The sequence below is a fragment of the Etheostoma cragini genome, chromosome 6, assembly GCF_013103735.1.
Source record: "Etheostoma cragini isolate CJK2018 chromosome 6, CSU_Ecrag_1.0, whole genome shotgun sequence".
NCBI classification, from domain to species: Eukaryota; Metazoa; Chordata; class Actinopteri; order Perciformes; family Percidae; genus Etheostoma; species Etheostoma cragini.
Genome location: NC_048412.1, coordinates 5024579 through 5047268, shown reverse-complemented (window position 1 = coordinate 5047268; position 22690 = coordinate 5024579). Strand labels below are relative to the sequence as shown.

Here is a 22690-nt window from a genome sequence, read left to right as displayed (position 1 = left end):
CCATTTGAAGCCGAACGGTAAATACACCTTCCCCTCCTTTGTAGGGCAAAATATCCGCAACTCCGACCGTAATCGCAAGGCACAAGCGGCAGGCTTAGTAATAATCAATAGTCCAGATGAAGATGAACAAAAGTGATTTTGGGATGACACTGGAACTTAATACCTTGGCCAGGGTCACCCCGAGGTCACAGGAGACGTTGTTGATATAAATACTCAACCTGCAAAAGCGCGATGGGGAATATATATTTAGTGTTAAACACTTCCTCTGGCGGTCAGTAAGGATGAAATAGAACAGCCATATCAAGTTTTCAATTTTATTGTAAATTTTGTGTCATGTAGATGAGTTTTTAAAAAATAGTCACTCATTCCATTCCATTTCATTTAACAGAAAAAAATCTTACAAACAATACTGTTTGTACTGTACAGATATATGAAATATTTTATTTCAGGATTTAAAAATGAAACTTACACAATAAGTTTCAGGCACCCATTTAACAATTAGAAGCCCTTATCCAGAAGTTCTGTCATACAATAATCTCTTCAACATTAAGTCAATAACCATGTATTACATACAGTAGTTGTGTGATAGAGATGAAAATAAATCCAGAAACAGACACCAGAAGTGAATTTGTACTTGTATCATACAAAGTGTTTCTCCCCACACTACAAGACAGTTAAGGCACAAAGTGAATTAAAATCCAGAGACAGCAAAATTGTTGAAAGTAAACTGCTCATGCTTCAGTACTACTAGTAGTGGTGTTCTCCTGAGACAGCTTTAAAAAATGTTTTATAATCAATCGTTCTTACCTCAAGTCAGAAATACCTTGGAGAAGTGAATCAACTGTAAAGATGAAGTTCTTGCTATGCAGTTAATACACAATGCTTTGAGCAAAATACTGCAGGTTTGGCAGCATGAGTTAAGTAGAAAAAAGTAATTTCCATCAGGCATTAGGTTCCTTTTTGTGTGTGCAATGGCTGAACATTTATGTATATAAATGTACTTATTGTACTTTATGTATTTTAAAGAACCAAGTTGCTAATTAGGTAAGATATTCACAAAATCTAAGTATACTGCCCCATACACTCTGCAAAATAGCTGAATGAACACTGAGAAAGAAAGCAGGTGAGTTACCCGTGATAGTTTCACATGTATAAAGTATTTGAGATAAAAAAATATATATAAATTAATATTTCAGGTGGAGTCTCTATTTAGAAAGCCCTGATAAAGTACACAAATTTAAAATTCACTTGTAAAGAAGCACTGCTAGACTAAGGGAAAAAAAGGGCTTTCCTGAATGCAGGCAGTGCTAGTTGAGTGGTATCTCTATGACGTCCTCTTCAATGATCTCCCCCTGTGGGACAGGGACATGCTCTGAAACACTCTTGCAGCTCAGCCCTGCAAAGGGGTTGCACCAGGATAAAGAGAACGGGCCGCCAAACGCCATCTGCATGGCCTTCCAACACGGCAACTTCCCCCACTTTCCTGTCTCTCCCTTCAGACGCTCGATTCCCTAGAGAAGACACAACAATAAGGGGCTGAGGGGAACAGAGCTGAGCTGGATGTCTTTTTCTACATGCATCAACTATTGCACAAAGTTGATGACTAAAGCCTTCTTTGCACGGGACTCTTATTATGGATCCTCATTTGATTTAGAAATCCTACCCCACGACTGTGTTTTGTGCAGCGCAATCGTACTGGATAAGAAAAGTCTGTATTTCACTGACACAGCATATGATTTCAAGGCTCTGTCAAAACTTTCATTTATAATTGCCAATACCACCCCAGATCACAGACGGAACTAAAATCACACAATCTCTCGATTTGGTGAAAATGATAATTTGCGATGGAATTTTCACACGACAACCTACGGACAAGGCAGATTTGCAGGGGATTAAGATGACCTCTGCAACAATTACTAGAAGGCCCCAGGTAAATGTGCTGTATTTATATAGCGCTTTTCCAGTCTTAACTGCTCAAAGCGCTTTTACATCTACAGGAAACATTCACCATTCACACACATTCATACACTGTGACTGGGGCTGCCGTACAAGGTGCCACCTGCTCATCAGATAAACATTCACACTCCGATGCGCAGCACCGGGGGCAACTCGGGGTTCAGTGTCTTGCCCAAGGACACTTTGACAATGACTGCAGGGGCGGGGATCAAACCACCAACCTTCCGATTGGCAGGCAACCCCTCTACCACTGAGCCACAGCCGCCCCAGGTAATACTAGTCCTGTGCGAATAGGGCTTAAAACTGATGTTGATGTTTTAATGAAGCGCCCTTGGTTTGTTTCTCAAACACATATCATACTAAAGATGTCCAGACCAAAAAAAATGCCTTTTGTTTTTAATTAAAGGATTGAAAAATTGATGGATTAACTTGGCAAAAAAAGTAAGGACATCTGTGTTTGGTAAATTATTTCTCTGTGGTAACAATGCTTTTTGGCATTAAATCTTATACCATTAGAAAGCCTGTTTAGTTCCCTTTCAAATGGTGGCCCATTTGTAAGGAACATGCATTTGTGGGATGAGCAGCAGCACCGAGTATGTGGGTTGCGCGCATGAAAAATTAGCAACATTTTCCCTGCCATTGCCAAACAGGTCATTTTGCTGTTGCTATTGACACTTGTTTTGAGCAGTCAGTGATGAATCCAGATTCTGCCTATGGCAGTTGGATCGTAGGGTCAAAGTGTGGAGAAGACCGATAGAGTAACACCTTTTGGTGGAGGCAGCGTGATGTATGGGGTGGCATCTCCATGACTGTAAAAACGAGGCTTGTCATCATTGGAGGCTATCTCAATGCAGAGATATAGAGATGAGATTCTGCAACCAGTTGCAATACCATAACTCCACAGTGTGGGACCGAACTCTATCCTCCAAGATGACAACAATCTCCCCCACAGGGTGGGTTTCTTTTAGAGACTACATCCAGAATGTGGGAGTGGAGAGGATGGAATGGCCTGCCAGCAGTCCTGACCTCAACCCCTTTAACACTTGTGGGATCAGCTTGGGCGTGTTGTTGGTGCCAGAGTGACCAACACAACCACGTTGGCTGACTTGTGACAAATGCTGGTTGAAGAATGGGATGTTATCCCAGAGCAGTGTGTGACCAGCATGAGGAGGAGGTGCCACATGCTACTAAGACTCCTGTGTGTGAAATGAATAAATTGTTAAAATTGCTAATATGTCTTCTTTCTTTAAACTTCAATCATCCAATCCACCAAACAAGCCAATGGCAGAATAAGCTGTTTGGCATTGGCAGAGAAGATTTGGCAAATTTTTCTTGGGGGCAACCCACATACTTAGTGCTGCTGATCATCCCACAAATGCATCTTCCTTACAAATGGGGCACCATTTGAAAGGAAACTAAACAGGCTTTCCAAAGATACAATATTTTTTGCCAAAAAGCCTTGTTACCATAGAAAAATAATCTACCAAACACAAAATTCCTTACTTTTTGTGGTAGGTTTATAGAAAGTAATGTAAAAATGTCTTAGACAAGTGTAAAAAAATGCTGTAAACTAATAATTTTTTCTTTTTTTGTTATTGCCACTCTTCATTCTAACCCCAACCAGCCGGTCAGACACCGCCTACCAAGAGCCTGGGTCTGACCGAGGTTTCTGCCTAAAAGGAAGTTTTTCCTCGCCACTGTCGCACTGTTGCTTGCTCTGGAGGAGACTACTAGAACTGTTGGGTCCTTGTAAATTCTGGAGTGTGGTCTATCTGTATAGTGTCTTGAGATAACTCTTGTTATGAATTGATACTATAAATACAATTGAATTGAATTGAATTAATGTTTTTAAAAATATAAATGATGGTATATTTTTATCAAAATGAAAAGTAAGCAAACAAAAGAAAAATCTAAATCACATCAATATTTAGTGTTACTACCCTTTGCCTTCAAACCAGCGTCAATTCTTATAGGTACACTTACAAAAGTTCGGGCGACGGTGAGGATAATAGACGCAGTGATCGGCTAAGGAGACTTAGTGCAGCAGAAGAAAAAACATCAAGCTTATTTTCCTTTTAAAATCGGCGTCGCAGCTCAGAACTGGCAGAAACCAGTAGGACCCAAGAACATCAATCTACTGTCCGGAGAAGTCTGGCCAGAAGTGGTCTTCATGGAAGAGTTGCAGCCAAAAAGCCAGACCTCTGACATGAAAACAGGGCCAAGTAACTCACCTATGCACAAAAACATTGGAACTGGGATGCAGAAAAATGGCAGCAGGTACTCTGGACCAATGGGTCAAAATTTGTTCGCCAAAGGGCTGGAGAGCGCTACAATAATGAGTGTCTGCAGGCAACAGTGAAGCATGGTGGAGGTTCCTTGCAAGTTTAGGGCGGCCTTTCTGCAAATGGAGTTGGAGATTTGGTCAGGATGCAAGATGTTTTGAACAACCTACAAGCTGAATTCCTTCAAAAACTGTGTGCAAGTGTACTTAGAAGAATTGATGTTGTCTTGAAGGAAAAGGGTGGTCAGACCAAATATTGATTTGATGTAGATTCCTCTTCTGTTCATTCACTGCATTTTGTTAATTGATGAAAACAAACTATTAACACTCCCAATTTTGAAAGCATTCTTATTTTACAGCATTTTTCATACCTGCCAAAAGATTTTGCACAATACTGTGTGTGTGTATATATATATATATATATATATATATATATATATATATATATACACACACACACACTCATTTGCAGTACGTATCTTAAAGGAGTTATCGGCCCGTATAATCAATCCCTTCCTAAGTACACCTGAGGCTGATGGGAAGGTCATTAGTTTTGCAAGTATTCAGTCATAATAGTATGTATTTTTTTGGACAAACTCAATTTCTTGACCTTATGGCGGTGATGAAAAGTGAAGGGATTATAAAAGTTGCAACTCATCCCGAGGGTACCTTGAATCAATTGTGAACCAAATTTCATGGCAATCCAACAGTTATTTCAAACAAAACGTAAGGTTATATTCATAACCCCGGTACTTTGAGAAAGCACATCTCCTGAACAGAAACACCCCTTAAAGGGCCCAGGATGCGGCAAAGCCATGAGTTGAGTGTGCATGCAGCTGTAAAAGCCAAGGAAATGGCCTCTTCCACGACCCAGTGGGAGAGGCTTTGCTTCGTGAAAGGTTCCCCTTTGTGAGGATTAGTCCAGGGAAGCGACAGCTGATTGCTCCGTCTGAAACACCTTATCTTCCCACAATCCCATCTAATACAATTATCGATGTTAACAAGGACTTTTCCAGCTCTGTTTTCTCAGCGTTAGGCTGCTATGTGAGAGATGCAGTTGTTTAGGGGTACACACAGCAGGAAGTGGTGGTACTCTGAGTTCCGGGCCATTTCTGGCACTGCCCAAACTTTGGATCTAATTTTTGCACAGTGCAAAGACTGTGGATCTTTTGCAGTGTAGTGTAGTTGTGAAAGGATATTGTCATGGCCAGTAATGACAGGAGTGGTTATTCTTTCAATGTAAACATATTAGTTCTGATTATTTTGTTTCCTAAGAAACACAACCAAAATCAATATGATTTATATGCACTTTAAAAATAAAGAATAAACACATGCTGAAGCAAACAAGTTGTATGGTGCATGCATCCTGTTATGCACAAAGCTCACTCATTCATTCATGTTTGGTTAAATGGGAAACAGCAAAAACAGAAATGGAAAGGAAGGAATTATTCTTTTTTTCCCGGCAAATGAGGGCCTTTTTGAGGGACTTTCATATTCAAAAACTCGCCAAATTTGGCGGTTGCATCAAGTCTTGTGAAAATTCACGTATTTAAACGGTTTCGGGAATGGGTGCACAAAAATGGCTTGCTAGCGCCCCCTACAAAAGAAATTGAGCCCCTGCATTACGTTTATTGTAAACTCCCAAAACTTGGTACACATATGTAGCATGACATAAAACTTGAATGTTCAAAATTAGTTTTTTTTTGGCCATTTCCATATGTCGTACTTTAACAAACATAGCAAATGCACGGTCGCAAGGACCGCCGTCTGCCAGTGACCCCGACGTCCAACGCTGCTTGCAGCTTTAAATACTTTTATAATTTGTAACTGAGTATATAATTTAGTTACTTTCTGGAAGAAGTAACTAGTAACTGTAACTAATTACTTTTTTAAAGTAACTTGCCCAACACTGATGGCTAAAGAGTAATAAGTAAATGTTACAATATGTAGCCAATAAAATACCTTTTGACTGCAACAATGACATAAAGCAGACAGCTAGGGAAGCCTTAATTTAAAACCAGAGATTATTCCTAATATGTGAAATGTAAAATTATGACCAGCCATGCAGCAGGCAATTGGTGAGTGAAAGTAAACCATTGGCTACACTATTGCATGTAGTTCAAAGTCAAGATGTTTATTGTTTTACAATCAACTATATCAACATTTTATGTTGATGCACTACTATATTATTATTATTATTATTATTATTGTTATTATATTTTTATTGTGGTAAATGCGCATCTTAAATAATAGGTAGTTGCTGAGCGCACATGGTGAATGGAGTAAGCGAAAATGACGTCCCCAACTGGTGCATACTTGTGTGTACTTCTTATCATTTTCCTTTCTATATTTCTTAAAGTGTTCTTTCTGCCTCATTTTAGGAATCATCAGAAATCATTACATTCATACTGTGTATTCAAAGATAAACAAACTGGTGTCTCATAGCAACAATATAATCAAAGATAGAATGGAATAGACTCAATAACCATTTGTATTGAAAACATAAGAATAAATGTGTTGTTGTCATAACAACACACTGAATACCAACTTTAGTTCTGAGACACATTCACTCAAACAGCAGTTTGTATCAGAAAGTCATTTGACTGTTAAAATCCAAAGGTGCACATTGCAACAGGAGAAAACACACTGGAAAACATGGACTTCAATTCCAGAAAGATTTACCCGATCGATTTCTATCTCAGTTAGTGTGAGCTAAAGGACAGCGAGGCAACGCTCACCCAATGTGAATCTAATGGGAAAGTTCAGCTGATCAACCGAGAGGACTTTTTGGCCGATCTCCTCGATCAGCTCCAACAACAGAGAGAAGGCAGCAGTTGGAGCCATGAGAAAGAGCTGATGCATATCTGTGACTTGAAAGTTCAGCTTGCTGAACGTGTCCCTCCCCCACCCAGGGAAACAGAGCATCTGAAATCCAAGCTGGGAAAATCAGCAACAGGAAGTACTGCAGGCCCAAAAAGATCTGGGCCTGCAGTACTTCAATACTGAAGACCTGAAGGTTGCATTGGAAAAATGCAACGTGGAGTTAGAGTTGGAGAGCTTTCTGGAGATGGAGAGGGCTCAAGCTCAGGAGCTGAAGGATAAATTGAGCAAGATGGAGGAAGCTCTCCTAGAACAGGAGAAGGAGGCAAAGGAGATACAGGAAAGATCCCGGGCTTCCCATAGAACCCAGCTGGATGAGGCTCCGGCTGAACGTGTCCACTCCCCACCAGGGGAAACAGAGCATCTGAAATCCCAGCTGGAAAAAGCCCAAAAAGATCTGGACCTGCAGACCTTCATTACTGAAGACCTGAAGTCGAATTGGAGCAGATGAAGGGAGAGAAGGAGGCCCTGAAAAATATTGTGGCGACTCAGAAGTTGAAGCGTCGAGAAGAGAGACAGATGCTCACGGTAGGTAAGACCACCAACGTGATGTTGGAGAGCCATCTGAAAATTGAGAGGGCTCAACTCAGGATCTAAAGGCTAAATTGAGAAAGGTGGAGGAAGCTCTCCTATAAGAGGAAGAAGCGGCAAAGGAGATTCTGGAAAGATACCAGGCTTCCCATAGAGCCCAGCTAGAGATGCAGGACCAAAACAACAAGAACTGCGTGGATACTCTTGAGAAAAAGTATGAACATCAGCTGGAGAGTCATCTCGACCAGTGGAAGGAGGAAAAATCATCCCTCCTTCAGGCCAAAGAAAGCCTGAAGCTGACTCAGCAGGAATAAGAGTAGGAGTGGGTGGACTGAGAGCACCTTAAGGTCCCAGCTGGTAGATCTTCAGAGCCAGATAATGCAAAAGCCTCTCCACTGCCAAGACCTTGTACACGCCTCCCCGGGGCACACATGATAACTGGTGCCTTGTGGTTCCAGACTAATTTGTACAGGATCTCGGAGCAGCCGTGGGCCCCAGAGACACGGCATGCAGGCCCATAGGTGAGTGGAAACACCCTGATGCCCGTCAACCACTGTCCCAGTTATGGGTAAATAGCCCCAGCTATGGTGAAATAGTGAAGACCCCAACAGCAGTGCAGGTGGAAGATGTTGATGTGAGAACCACCACAACAGCTGGGAAAGAGGAAGAAAGCAACCCCACAGCCACGTGGGTTGAATCGGGATGGTACAGTGGCTAGGGTAGCAAACCCTGTAGCAATGTGAGAAAATTGAAACTATTCCTCACAACTATATAATAACTACTGCATACACACAAACACTAGCAATAAAAATGATGTCATGTTTGTTGGTGTGCCGGCCCTGGGCCCGTCCTACATGTGTACTGTGGTTTGTCTTGATAACATTCAGGTGTAGCGGAGGCAATAATGAGATTACTGTAGTCCTCCCAGACTATTTAACCCCGCCTGCCCCAAGACCGGGCGGCCGCATTCTCCCGACGGCGCACCAACATGTTTTCTCTTTGTTTGAGTTTTCCCTTTGTTAACTACTGACTGCACCTCACATTCTCCATTACCTACATCCACTTTTATTCATCACTTATACTGACAATCACACTTCATCGTGCTCTTGTTTGCATCATTATTTAATAAATGTCACTTTATCATTATTACGTTGCTGTGCATCTCCGTCTTTTGTTGTGGCCTGTGAGCCGGTCGTAACAGGTTAGGGGCTCATTTGCCGTTAGTACAAAACCAGGACCTTGTTTGTGGTTTTCTTTAATTAATCCTAGTTAGTTGCTGTGGAGATAATTTGGTTTATTTGATTCTATTGTTCTTTAAATGTTAAGTTGCACTTCAGTCATGTGTAATATAGTTTGATGTATAAATCAGGGAAACGCAAACGCTCATTTGCATACTAAACCCCCAAAATATAAATTGGCTCAAAATATTTTATATGTTAATTATAATGTACTAAATATAGGTTTATGTCTGGAGGTACATCCAAAGAAAATAATTAACCCTACTGTTGTCCTCGGGGTCAAATTTGACCCATTTTCAAAACGTTTCTAAATCCGAAATTTGGGTTTCCTTCAGCCAAACTGTCAAAAATAACGTGGATGGTTCCATACGACACTCCTCCCAAGTTAAATAACTGATCAGTTCACTAATTTCATTGAATTTGTGTTTTAATTATAGCATTTAAAAAAAAAAAAAAAAGATTTAAGAACACTGAAGAAAGTGACAGAAATGTAGGGAAAAACAACAAAACAGTCTGAAATAAATCGACAAAGACATTGTATAAAATGAGCAAGAACTTTGGGAAAAGTTAGAAAAGTGACAACAGATGTTGGTGGAAAGCTTCAAAAACTTGGTCAAAACAACAGAAATGTCCAAAACAAATCAACAAAGAACTTTGGGAAAAGTGACAAAAGTGTCTTAACAAGGTTTTAACTTAACATTTTGACCAAGAAAAACTAAATGTTGGTCTACGGGAAGACAACACTAGGGTTAAATTAACATCACAGGGGAATTTCTTTCAGGACATTTTGCAGGTTTACGAGTCTCATGTAGCTTTAGCCTAAGACAAAACAGGTTTACTGAGGGTCACAGAGCCTTTTCAAACAGCTGCAATTCAAAGTTTTATGAAGAAGAAATGCTTTAGAATATACACTGGTTATTGTCAAATCAGCTACAAACTTGAATTATTTGGTAAATATCAGTTTACTTCTTTATTTTGGGAATAATCAATAAATCCAATGATTTTAATCAGGGTTCGTACACCTATTCCAAGGTCTAATTCAAGCACCTTTCAAGCACTTCAAGCTTTTTCCAACATTTTTGTCACTTTTTCAATGTTGTGGGTTCTTTTTTGCTGTTGTTTTTTCCTAAGTTTTTTGATATTTTTAATGTAACGCTTATTTTGACGGCCAATTTTTTTATGACAAAAACAACAACAACTAACTGAAAGCATGAGGGTTAAAAGCTTTTTCCAGCACCTTACACCACCGTAAATTACATAACAATACATAGTCAAAATTATTATTTGGTGTTTTTGTCACATTAAAAGACTTAATGCTATAATCAGCTGAAAATGGTGATCAGATATTTAAGCAAAACACAGTTTTATTTTCAAACTATATCACTGTCTACGTAGACTTTGCTTGCTATCTAACCTACGATCAGAAATATTTAACAGGCCTTGGTTTTGGGACACATATCCAAGGTTTGATCAAAATCTGAGACAGTGACAACAACAACCTGTAATTCCATTTTAACCTAGAAGAATGACAGCGCACAGGCACCTGCATGAAAAATAGCCTATATTAATTAAAAGAAATTTATTTAATTGCCAAGACATATACAGTGGCTTGAATAAGTTTACACCCCCATGCTAAAGGGAACTTTATCAGGATGCATAGTATCCTGATTCATGAAATAACTGGCCTTTAAAATTTAAAATCTGCTTGCCTCTTTGGGATTTTAACATACTATGCTCATGTCTTTAGATCAGAATGAAATGTGTTTTAGCCTATTTTTACTACTTTAAGTCAATAGAGTAAAGTACTGTACTAGATTTACAGATATCCCACATAGCTAATGAACAATTCCAGATAAATAACACTTTTTAATAATAATCACATATTCACTCATTATGACCACTACTACGGTCATTACTAAACATTGTGCCTATAAATTGAGCAATCACCTCGCCGTCAGTGGGCGTATTTGCTAACGTAAGCTACAGAGTAGATTATGTAGTAGTAGTTATGTATCTCGTTCTACATATGTTTGCCATCTTATAGACATACTGTGCAAAATTAGTCATTCCAATTATTCAAACCAAGGTGTTTTTTTAGAAGTAACATTCAAATGTAAATTTTGGCCAGCTTTGACAGCTTATGTGTATTCGATAGATCAGATGAGATGATTAAGAGAAGAGTCTTCTGTGTGTGCTCTCACAGTCGTTTGTTTGCTTTCCTCACTACCGTTTTTAAGCTGAACAGCCAATCACATGGATTGGCTATTCAGACGATGGCTAACGACGACTGGCCAAAGAAACAACAACGTGGCAACAGCGCGGGACACACCAAAAAACTAAGGCAAGGGTCTGTCACCGCCCAACTTGGACCAACGGCCTCCTTGGTGCGTCAGGGCCTTTAAGCTTGATGGGACTGATGTGACCTCTGTTATTTAGCTTACCTCTCCTCAAGATTACAAAGAGCTGTCTGCTTCTGAAAGCTTTCAGACAAATGCGTTATCAACCAAAGCAAATGCATGTGTAGAAAAAACATTGCATTGAAAAGAGGCACATTACAGACAGTAAAGTTGGAATATAATGAAAGACAAGGACAGACTGGAAATTTAATAAAGCAGGGTGTGAAAGGACTGTATGCAGGGAAAACAGAATATTTTTTCTATTCTTTAAACATAAAAATTGAGGTTGAAACATTTTGGTGAAGTAGGCCCTTCACAATGCAAGACAAATAAGAATATTAGAGAAGAAGCAAACCATTTTGAATTGCAACAGAGAGGTCTTTATTCTCTGCGCATGTGTTGAAATATTTTCAGAATATTTAGAAAGAATTAAAACTTGTGTAAAAAACAAATCATCTCCATTACTCTTACCAGAGAGACTTCATGATCATATATTTGTGATACAAACATAAATAATCTAATCTTCAACTGTACCATGCATTCAGAGAACAAAGGATACATAAATATCCTGTATACAAAGAAAAGACTAAAATGCACATTTTAGAATAGAGCAATTCAGACAAGAAAAATCTGAAAAAATTCAAATTAGCATATTTTATATACTAAATAGTATAAAGATAAATGATGAAAGTTAATACTTTGTTAAATGCTTTGATAGAGGCTGCAGTAGTGGAGAAATACAGTCAAGCTGCTGCGTAATAAGATGTATGCAGAAAAATACATTTGTATGTATATCTATATGTTTCCATTTCCCCACACTGGTTTTCATATTTTTCAATTTTAATGCAGAGAAAAATGTCTTTTTTTGAGGAATTTTATATCAAAGCTTTTCCAAATTTTACTTTTACTCTGAATTGATTCTGTTTGGGGGGGCAAACAGAAACTTCCTTGCTTTTGGTAGGAAAGAAAAGAACATCTCTGCCCTCTAACAAAGTCTTTGTTCATGTCAAGCATGTATCAGAGAGAAATCAGGTGAATGTCCCACACTTGGGTAGTAACATGTAGATATTTGAGTAATTTAAAACACATGATTAAACTGCAGTGTGAATGCAGTTTTTTCAAAGGTATCCTTCACTCAGTCATGTGAAGCTCAAATACAACACTTGAAAGAAACGTTAAACATGTTTTCTTGTATGTTATCTTGTCTATTTGTCTCACAGGTAGGCTGTGGACAATTTGAACACCGCCACTTACATTTTCACAAGGGGGGTTAGTGCAGTATTACAAGCAATACTGGGTATTGCTTGCATTTATCAAATAGGGACACACCACAAAAATGATCCCAAGGAAAGGGGAAAAACAGACCACTGGAATTGCATTGGGAATCAATATTGGCAGATGCCCCGAGTTAAGGTAGGAAATGAAGGTGGATGTTTGCAGAATGGCTCCCACAAGGAATGTGATTGTGGAGACTGTTACTCTTAACCTACTGCAACCTAACCATTCATTCAATCTAATCTTACGGGAACCTATTTGAAAGGTTTATTTTTGTCCATATCTGGTGCATGCTTCTGATTACTGCCCGACAAGATGATTTAAAGGGTAAATTCATCCAAATTACAAACATATTTTTCCACTGACCACTAGTAGTATGATTCCATGCAGATAGTTTTGGTTTTATGTATCCTGGATTAGAATTTCTGCTCTCACCCTTGTACAATGGCTGTGAAAGGAATTGTGTTTTATGGTGGTCCCACTCATTAAAAAATATTGTCTGGAAAAACTCAAGAGCAAATTTTATATCCAGAAACAAATACCTTGTTACTACAAATATTTCACTTAAATAAATAATTTACTATCTAACAAAGAACAGTCCATGTGAAAACTGTTGGAAGTAAGGTCTGTAAATCACTCTTAGCAATCAAGATATCAATTGTGCAAAACAATATTGCAGAGTTTCCCCAATGACATTTTTCAATGCTTTGACCAAAAACTTAATTATAGTTTAAAGAATTTGTCTACTAAACGCAAAGAAAATATTCTAAAACACATTTGATAATTGTTTAATAATTCCTTTACTAAAAAACACAAAGCAGCTCTTCAGATGTGAAATTAGTTTGTGTTGTTTTTATGGCAGTATATCAAGTATCTTTTTTTTTTATTGTTAAACTTATGTTGTTTTGACAAAACAAGTTAAACACATCAACTTTTTTTAATAGTGTCTGACATTTTATAGATTAATAAAATAAAATATTTAGCAGATGTATTAATAATGAAAACAATTGTTAATGTCAGCCATATATTAAATTCCATTCTCTTCCATTGTATTGTGTTTTAAACACCCAAAACTATCAGCATGGCCAGGGATAAGGGAGTATTTTTGGGGGGAATTTTACTGAAATAACCATTTAGGGGTCAGCAAGCTTAAACAGTGCAAGAAAAGAGAAGGCTTCTGATACAACAGCAACAAACAACAGAAATAGAAACCGCTCGAAAAAAACAGATGTATCACAGTGTTTAAAAACAGGATTCACAAACTGATAGTGCTTTCTTTTTCTCTGCAACTCAACTTACTTAAGGCAACAAAAAATGAAAAAGTGCACAGACGGCAGAACAAAAAGCAGATCAAAAGCTATCCATGGCAAGTGTGGGAGGTAAAATGTAAATCATTGGGCGCAACAGAATGCAATATGTCAGCTCTACGAGGCTGGGAAGGCTTTCACACTTTGGTTTTGACCTGGCCGCCTCGTTCAATGCGCTGAGCTCTCACACCACATACTGGTAGGTCTCAGCCTTCCCATGGTCAGGGGTGGAGAAGGGACTAAACCACAATAAGGAGAAAGGGTGTCCAAATACCGCCCTCATGTTCATCCACTTAGTTTTTTTAGCCCATCTTCTCTCTTCCTTTTTCAACTGCTCTATGCCCTGAAAATGAGAGACAACCAAACTTCAGTTGGTGTGCTTTTGTGACCTTGTCAGTAATCATAAACCAAATAACATTTTTTTCCCAGGCACTAAATAAATAAAGAGAAAAGAAAATTGTAACCCTTTCTAAAAATCATCCAGGTCACTAACCCAGTATTTCAGTGCATTCTCTACGAGCATAATATACTGTAGCTGCTTTGGTCCTATTCTCTTTCCCTCTGTGTGTTGTTCATTTCTCTACATGTCAAAGCCCCCTCTCTTTGACTACATTTTCAAACGTCTCCCATATTTCTGACCTAGAGTTGCAGACAAAAAGAAGATCAAAGCAGGAGAGGGAGTTTGGTTTGATGAGCTCACACCAACAGGCTAAATGATTTAAGGATGGCACCGAACTACTAAAGGGGTACAGATTCCTTCTTCTACAGATACATGGACAAATTTACCTTTGTATGAATATACATTTGTATCTTTCAAGTACATCACTTAGTGGTTTTATACACTAGCCACTACTTATGTGGCTGTAGCAAAAAGCCATTGATTTCCAAGCTTAGGAATACATTGTTAGAACCTAAGGGTTTAATCTATGGCCTTCATACTGACTTTTGAGATGACTACCTACTGACAATGGTGTGGGGTGACACCAGCATTTGCATTTTATAAAAATTACATAAATTGGTGACATAGACAAAGCCATTTAAAATGACAAGATAAGAATGAAAGAAATTGGAGGGTAGGGAATGAAAAATAAAACGAAGAATAGCTGATTACCTAAATATCACTGTGTAAAATATAGTTGGCTGATAACATGATACATTCAGTGATACAAGTCAGAGGATACATTACAACGACAGGGTATACACAGGGTAGCTATACAAACACACACACACACACACACACACGGTAACATATAATCACACACATAAATACATACGCACGTGCATACACATATATTGCATTTATGTTCTTCAAGAAGAAAGACTCATATACAACTCGTAGTCCATTATTCTCTTTGTTATCACAACTAACAGGCAGATCATTATTCCTCATCCATTTTTCCTAAGATGTAAACTTCATATATTTCATTTACAAGATCCTTTCATTTTAAGTTAATCAAGTTCTTATCTTTTGCTACCTTTATCACTTGGAACAAGTAAGAATTTTACTTCTTAATCTTTTCTGGTATTTCTTGTCCTGGTAATAGGATTAGTGTTTTTTTATTCATAGAAGTGTCAAAAATGTTAAAAGTTCTTTAACAGAATTTTCCCAGACGCCACGTACACCTTTACATGACCAAAATGTATGACTGTGGTTTGCCATCTGCTCACCGCAACCTCATACATACTGAAGTCAAATTTGCTTTGCATTTACTAAATATGGGGTCTTAAAATAACATGTACATGTATATTTTTTCCAACAGTTTGAATTAGTTGTTCAATGTTTGTTTTTGCATATTTGTTTTCAAAGGTCCAATCTGTTATCTGTCCAAGTACAGTGGATATAAAAAGTGTACAAACCCCTGTTAAAATGCCAGGTTTTTGTGATGTAAAAAAATTAGACAAAGATAAATCATGTCAGAACTTTTTCCACTTAAATTATGTTACCTTTAATGTGAACAATTCAACTGAAAAACAAATTGAAAACTTTGTGGTTGAAAAATAAAAAATAAAAACCTTACAATAACCTGGTTACATAAATGTGAACACCCTCTTATAAGTGGATTAACCAATCACATTCAAAACTCATGTTAAATAGATGTCATTACACACCTGCTATCATTTAAAGGGACTCTGATTAATCACAGATAAGTTCAGCTTTTTTTCAGAGGGATCTCATTGTTGAAAGATATTAGTCAGGAGAGGGGTAAAAAAAAATAATTGGTGGATCAATCATGCTTTTGGTTTGTATTGCAGCCAGGGGCACAGGGAACATTTCACGAGTTAGAAGGCAAAATGGATTCAATAAAATTTCAGCAATTTTTGGACGCTAACTTGATGCTATCTGTGAAAAAGCTGAAGTTAAATAGAGGATGGCTTCTACAAATGGATAATGATCCTAAACCTCAAAATTCATGGTGGATTACATCAAGAGGTGTAAACTGAAGGTTTTGCCATGGCCTTCACAATCTCCTGACTTCAACATAATTGAAAATCTTTGGATAGACCTTAAAAGACCAGTGTGTGACAAACAGCCCAGAAATCTCTATGAACTGGAAGACTTTTGGAAGGAAGAATGGGCGAAGATACCCCAAACAAGAATTTAAGACTCTTGGCTGGCTACAAATTGTGTTTCCAAGCTGTGATAGTTGCCAAAGGGCGCAGCACAAAGTATTGACACTTCAGGGTGCCCAAACATTTGCAGGTGCTATTATTTTGTTTTCTGTTATTTTGAAAGTGTAAATGATGGAAATAAAATCTAACTTTTTGTGAGATATTATACAATTGTCTAATCTGTCATTTGATGTCTTTTTGAGATTGATGTCTTTTTGAGACTGTATGACCCTGGTAGGCTACTATAAGCCCTCTAGCTAGGGGCCCTGTCACTCCTAAAAAGGAAATAGGACTAACGGTGAATGAGTGCTGTACCAAGGTTTCTACTGGTTTTACCAAGTCAAACTTAATATTTTTTAATAGGGCTGCACGATTATGGCCAAAATAATAATCCCGATTATTTTTGATCAATATTGTGATCACGATTATTCTCACGATTATTTGTTGATTTTAACCAAAACAAATTTTATTGTCACATAGGCTCAGAGAGACGGCTGACTCATTATGAACGGGTCCAGCACGGGGCGAACGGCGGATACACGTTGTGTGTATGAAATGTCTGTATCGTCACTGCGCTGCATTTTTATGAACTATGATATTCTGGCCATGGATCACATCGTCCAGCAGCTCCGTCTCACACGCTATTACTCTACCAATGGAAGTTAGTTGGATTCAATAACTTGTTCTGTGTTTGCCGTGTCGGCGGCGATGGCAGTTACCCACTGGTACAAATACAGGTTTGCCCCTCATATTTAACAATATACAGCTGTGTTAATAACAATTAAAACTGTAGACCGTTGTTGTGGACCGGCGCTTTGTGTCAGGGCTGCGCGGAGAGTAAGACAAGAGAGAGTAGAGGAGAGATCCAATCGCAGGCACGGCTTTACAGAAGAATTGGGTCATGTAACGCAAAATGAAACCATATCCATATAACCACATTGCAAAGGATGCGAGGACATTATGTGCACCGGTGCGTCCTAGAGGAAAATGTTACTTGCGCCCTAAAGCCTGTAAGTTAACAGAAGCTAACTAGCAGCGCCACCGACTAGCTAGCACTGCTCATTGCTGTTGTCTGAATAACACAGACGGGACAAAATCTTGCGTTTACTGGTAAACTGGTAAACCTTGAGACCAACGTATAAACGACTGCTATCTGTTGAATTTTCCTCACGTTACTCTGTCCTCTGTGACTGTCTACATCTAGAAACTAAGCTGCGCAATGCAGGGAACAATTCTGACAGGCAAATGAGCAGACAGTGGTTTACAGAACGGTAGACCCAGCTAACAATTTTTGGTTCCCAGAACGTTCTGGGAACGTTCGTTTTTGGTTGTGGGAACGTTCCCTGAAGGTTTTTTTTGGTTGTCTGTAGGTTAATTGGAAGGTTTTCTTAACGTTCCCGGAACGTTCATTTTTGGTTAAAGCGAACGTTCTCTGAACGTTCCCTTAACGTTCTCTAAAAGTTACAACAACATCGATGCGCTATGCAAAAAAACGGAGCGTTCTATGAAATGACGCATTTAAAAAAAAAAACGCTCAATCACGCAAATTTTATCGTGGGAAGTCAAAATCGTGATCGTGATTAAAATTTGATTAATTGTGCAGCCCTATTTTTTAATACCATTATGAATGAAATTCAAGACCTTCAAGAAAAAGTCAGATGTGAGAGTCCAGAAACATTGTCTAAAACAATTCCCTGATTTCCTCATTGGCATTATAGGACCGGTGTCTAGATTGGCTACAATATAAGTTGTAAAGGGCAAGGCAAATACTGATTTTATTGATTAACTCAAATGTGAAGTTAAAGTTGACTGGTTTAAATGAAAATTGGTTTTCTCCACATCATCCGCCGACTCTCCCTTAAGTAATCTCCTCCAAATTGCTCCGGCAGCTCGCAATACTCTGTATCCGGCTCACAGTCTCTTATTCTGGGATAACCAAACCACCATTTACCAATGACCTGACGGAGCATGTGGAGCACCATGCGGAGCCGCGGAGGCGGCGTTGAGAAGCTCTGTTGCGGCTTAACACATCTACTAAACGCTACTGATACAACCAAGCTGTCATGGGGGACTTTAGCGACTTAAACAACTAGCAACCACCGCTTTGCCGCTTTCTTTTTTTCTTTCTTTTTTGCCGCTGGTTAAAACGAGGGAGCTTGCTACAGGTATGCTACATTCACGAGACCATGGGGTTAATGTACGTTACTCAGCAACATGTGAAAATAGGGGCAACTAACGTTAAAGTGAATTTAACTTTTGGGCGAGGAGCGAGAAGTGAATTACCTGTACGTGGGAAAACAGCTTAATCTCACGCATCCATTTTGTTGTTGTTAAATATATATATACAATATACATCATATAATTTGTTAAATATATAGCGTAATTATATAATTTTGTCATCCTTTCAGGGGGGCGGGCTGCTACCCCAAAACAATGGTAGGAAAAAAAACAATATATGTTTCCACAATACTGACATGAATAATCATAATGGTATATACACGCGCCATTTAAATATATGTGTGTGTGTGTGTGTGCGTGAGTGTGTGTGTATGAGTCAAAACTAAATAAATTAAAACACAATACAATACAATTCTTATAACAAAGTTAAATGTTCACACAATACAGTAACGTGAACTAAATACATTACCTGGATAGAAAACGTAATTTGATTTTACCAGTGAATTGACATGTGTATTTTACCCAAATCCCGGCCAATAGGTCCTAAAGTGTCCCAGTTAGAGAGTAAATGCCGTAAACATATTCTTTGTAAATCATTTTAAAATTATTTCCCGAAAGAACCAAGCAGGTCTGCCTTGTTGCGTGATCCAAATCTTCTTCAAAACTTGCTGTTCATCGAATTGACCAGAGTTTAGAATGTAAACACAAATATAGCGGACAGTGAGGGATATCCAGCAGAACTTCTGCCATGCCTTATATTAGTCAATCCTGACTATTTGAAAAGTAACAATAAATATTTCGATAAGTAACTGATAAGTATTTGATGAAACTTTGATGAGTCTTACATTTGAGAATTGACTTGTGTGGTGTTCAGTTAACTTTTTTTTGTAAACTTTTTTCTGTACAAAACATTAACTAGATAATTAAAAACCTTAAAAACTAACGTAAAAAAGAATCTTGATAGATTTGTGTATTGGGATTCTGCCTGAAAAACAATTGCAAAATGTATTTGGCCCACCCCTAGTCCCAACTCCTACCCACAATAAGTGTGTTAACTAGAGTTTGCACCTCAGTCTCTGTATAAAAGGGGTGTTATACACCTACTGGTTTCCACCCCAACTGGTTTCCCTATGTTGTGTTCACCTAACAGCTGCCGTTGTGGCCTGCCTCTGTCACCAGATTCGTCACACAATCACAAACATATTCCTGGCGATTTTCAAATCGTTTACCAAATCTAATAATAAAATCGAATAAGTTTTCCATTGTGTGACAAATTTGGTGAAAGAAGCAGGCCACAATGGCAGCTGTTAGGTGAATACGACCTAGGGAAACCAGTTGGTGTGGAAACCAGTAGGGGTATAACAAGGGTAGTTACGGTTGCTAAGCCTGTCAAGATCCTAGTGCAGAAAATAAGACGCTTACAATGATCAGTGGCTGTTTTGAGCAATCCTTGATATCAAACAAATGTGTGGTCACAGACACCACAAATTTAACATATTACAATACTGAAGTTGTTTTCTGAAAAATAAGTACATGCCAAAAAGATAGTGTTTAAGTCAAAGTTATCACTTAAATGGAATTTGCTGCACCTTATTCTACATCAGGCTGCAGATTTAGCCAATTACAGTTGAAAAAAGCCAATGTTAAATGCAAAGGTTGGCAGCACAGAGAAAAGCAGAAGGAGATAGTTTGGAGGAACAAGGAATGTGGGTCACTAAATGGATCACTTACGGTTTCATCTGTACAGATGGAGTGGACTTGGGTGCCGAACATCACAGAGGTAAAGATGAGGAAGAGGAGACCCTCAAAGCACAGGAGTATGAGGAGGATGACTGTTGCTGGAGGAGAGAAGGAACTGCACTCTGGGAGATAAAAAGACATGGAGGAAAAGAAATGAAGTGGCAAAAAAAGTGGACCATATGAGGAACTGTAATACACTACAATAAAACAACCATTTGCACTTTACTGTTAACCCATCTGCAACATTACAATTAGGATGTTAAGCAGTGAAACAGTTATGTCAACAGGTGTGTCCACGTGTCAACTGTTGAGAGAGTTAATCAGTAAAGGGGGAAGGGTAGTGGGTAGTAGGCATGAATTATAAGACCTGGATGCAATGTTAACGGCGTTTATTTGTAGGAGTTGCTCAGTGGCGCATCCCCCCCAAAAAGTTGCTAAGCTTCAGGTTTACTTTCGTAAGATGTGACCACTGACCATGCGCAGTAGTGTTTGTCTTGCTGGCCCTGCCTGCAAGTTCACATTTTTCCCATAGACTTTACATTATGTTGACGTCACATGTTTTAAAATCCCTTTTCTTGGCTCAATGTAAGTTCACAAACATGGCAAAACATTCATTCAGTGTCATTCAACATTCAGCACAACACACTTTATGTGTCATGTTGTTGTATATCATGTTTAAACCACATCATGTAAATTGATGACGTCAGGCCTACTTCCTGTTGGAAGTAGGTGGTAAATTAAACTTTAGCTGTGTCCGATGGCGTCATACCAGCGTGACAAAGGCTGTCCGATTTCATTTATTTTCAAAGGCTCATTCAAAAGCGGCCCACAAATGTGGCATCCTTTTACAGAATTCTGAGGATGTTGTAGCCAAAATTCCCAGCATTCATTTCGGCATTCAGCAGAAAGGCAGCTGGCAAAGTTCTTTTTTCAGCCACAATTTTCTTAATATTTCCTCATTAAATTTACTTCTGAGAATATTTCAGGCAAGACATTAACTGTGTAGATGTCAAATACAGCCATTGTTATAAAAATTTATAGCAAATAGAACATGTGCATTGGATTTGAGGAGCTCCATGAACTGGCTCGTATTTGAATTAGACTTAATATTCCAAGTGTTGTTATTGTAATGGTAACACATCGCTAAACGTTATTTGCTTTTCCCTACTGTTACATTAATACATATTTTCGAGTTTCTGTATAGCAGATAAATAAATAGTTGCAACCTTACATAAAGTGGTAATGTTAATTGAGACAAAAGCATATGAATGTTAATTTGTTTATTGGTTCCTTTAATACACAGGGACAGTTCACATTATGGCTGTCAGGATCCTCAACACCCTCCCTCTCTTCCTCCCCCCTGCCCCAAGAACTTTGGCCTCTGAAGTCCCCCATCAGGATCAACACTGGCAACTTCATAATAAAGACATTCATTACCACTATTTCTAGTCACCGTTCCATTATCTTTTATTGTGACTGCCACTACTCATTACAGCCCCAACCGTCCCCGACAGACACCGCCTTGCAAGAGCCTGGGTCTGTCCGAGGTTTCTTCCTAAAAGGAAGCATTTCCTTGCTCCTGTCGCACTAAATGCTTGCTCTTGTGGGAATTACAGAGTATAGTACTTTTTTCCTTTCAGCGCCCCCTAGCGGCCAATTAAAAAAAGTGTGGGGGACCTCCAGATGGTCATGGCAAACAAGAATCTAAAGTTTTGCGTTGATAGCATTTATTTTGGCCAAGATATGGCAAAGTTTATGTTTTCAAAGTTAGCTACACAACTTTGACTGTGCGTAATATGCGCAATTTTTATCCTGTAAAAATTATTTTATTAAATTTTAGTCAGGTCAGTTTGGAGATGCTACGTGCCAAGTTTCGTGCAGATTGGTTGCACAGGCGGAAATGGGCGTGGTCTATATCACGGTACTCAGTTTGATCTATAGAACACGATGATAATATGGTTTTTGAATGTGTGAATGTGTGTATGGTTTGGGAGTTAAAAACCAAATATGTTTCTTTCTGCTAAAGTGCCATCTAGTGGTGAAAATTGATACATTGCTGCACCTGAGGTCAATGCAGGGTTAAGGACCAGTCCTGAAAATGGCACCCTCACCCCCCATGAACAGTGCGAGGGTGCCACCGTACATAGGTTCCACAGCCCTACTGTGTGAACCACGTAGCTTTGCAACCACGGTTCCTACAGCCTCGGGCTTGGACCTCTAATAATTAGGGGTCCAAGCCCGAGGATGCGTGCACCGCAGTAATCGCAAGCGATACGCGGTTCACACAGCAGGGCTGTG

At 38.8% G+C, this 22690-nt stretch overlaps 1 protein-coding gene and 1 long non-coding RNA gene across 5 annotated transcripts in view; one reads left to right on the top strand and one right to left on the bottom strand.

The window, feature by feature from the left end:
* Positions 1 to 437: 437 nt before the first annotated feature.
* LOC117946044 (palmitoyltransferase ZDHHC3-like) overlaps positions 438 to 22690 on the bottom strand; it is a 59304-nt gene continuing 37051 nt past the window's right edge. The window contains exons 6-7 of one of the 4 annotated variants that reach the window (XM_034873857.1): positions 20384 to 20514; positions 454 to 1511 (exon numbers count right to left, since the gene is read on the bottom strand). In XM_034873857.1, the coding sequence (XP_034729748.1) occupies positions 1308 to 1511; positions 20384 to 20514 (335 nt within the window). In that variant the 3' untranslated portion in view covers positions 454 to 1307. Of the gene's footprint in view, positions 1512 to 13668; positions 14208 to 20383; positions 20515 to 22690 lie in introns of those variants that run through there. The other 3 variants (XM_034873858.1, XM_034873861.1, XM_034873859.1) reach the window with 3 other exon arrangements.
* LOC117946056 lies at positions 9826 to 12496 on the top strand. Its single transcript, XR_004656958.1, has 3 exons — positions 9826 to 9836; positions 10324 to 10329; positions 12385 to 12496. It is a non-coding gene; the product is annotated as an uncharacterized LOC117946056 (long non-coding RNA).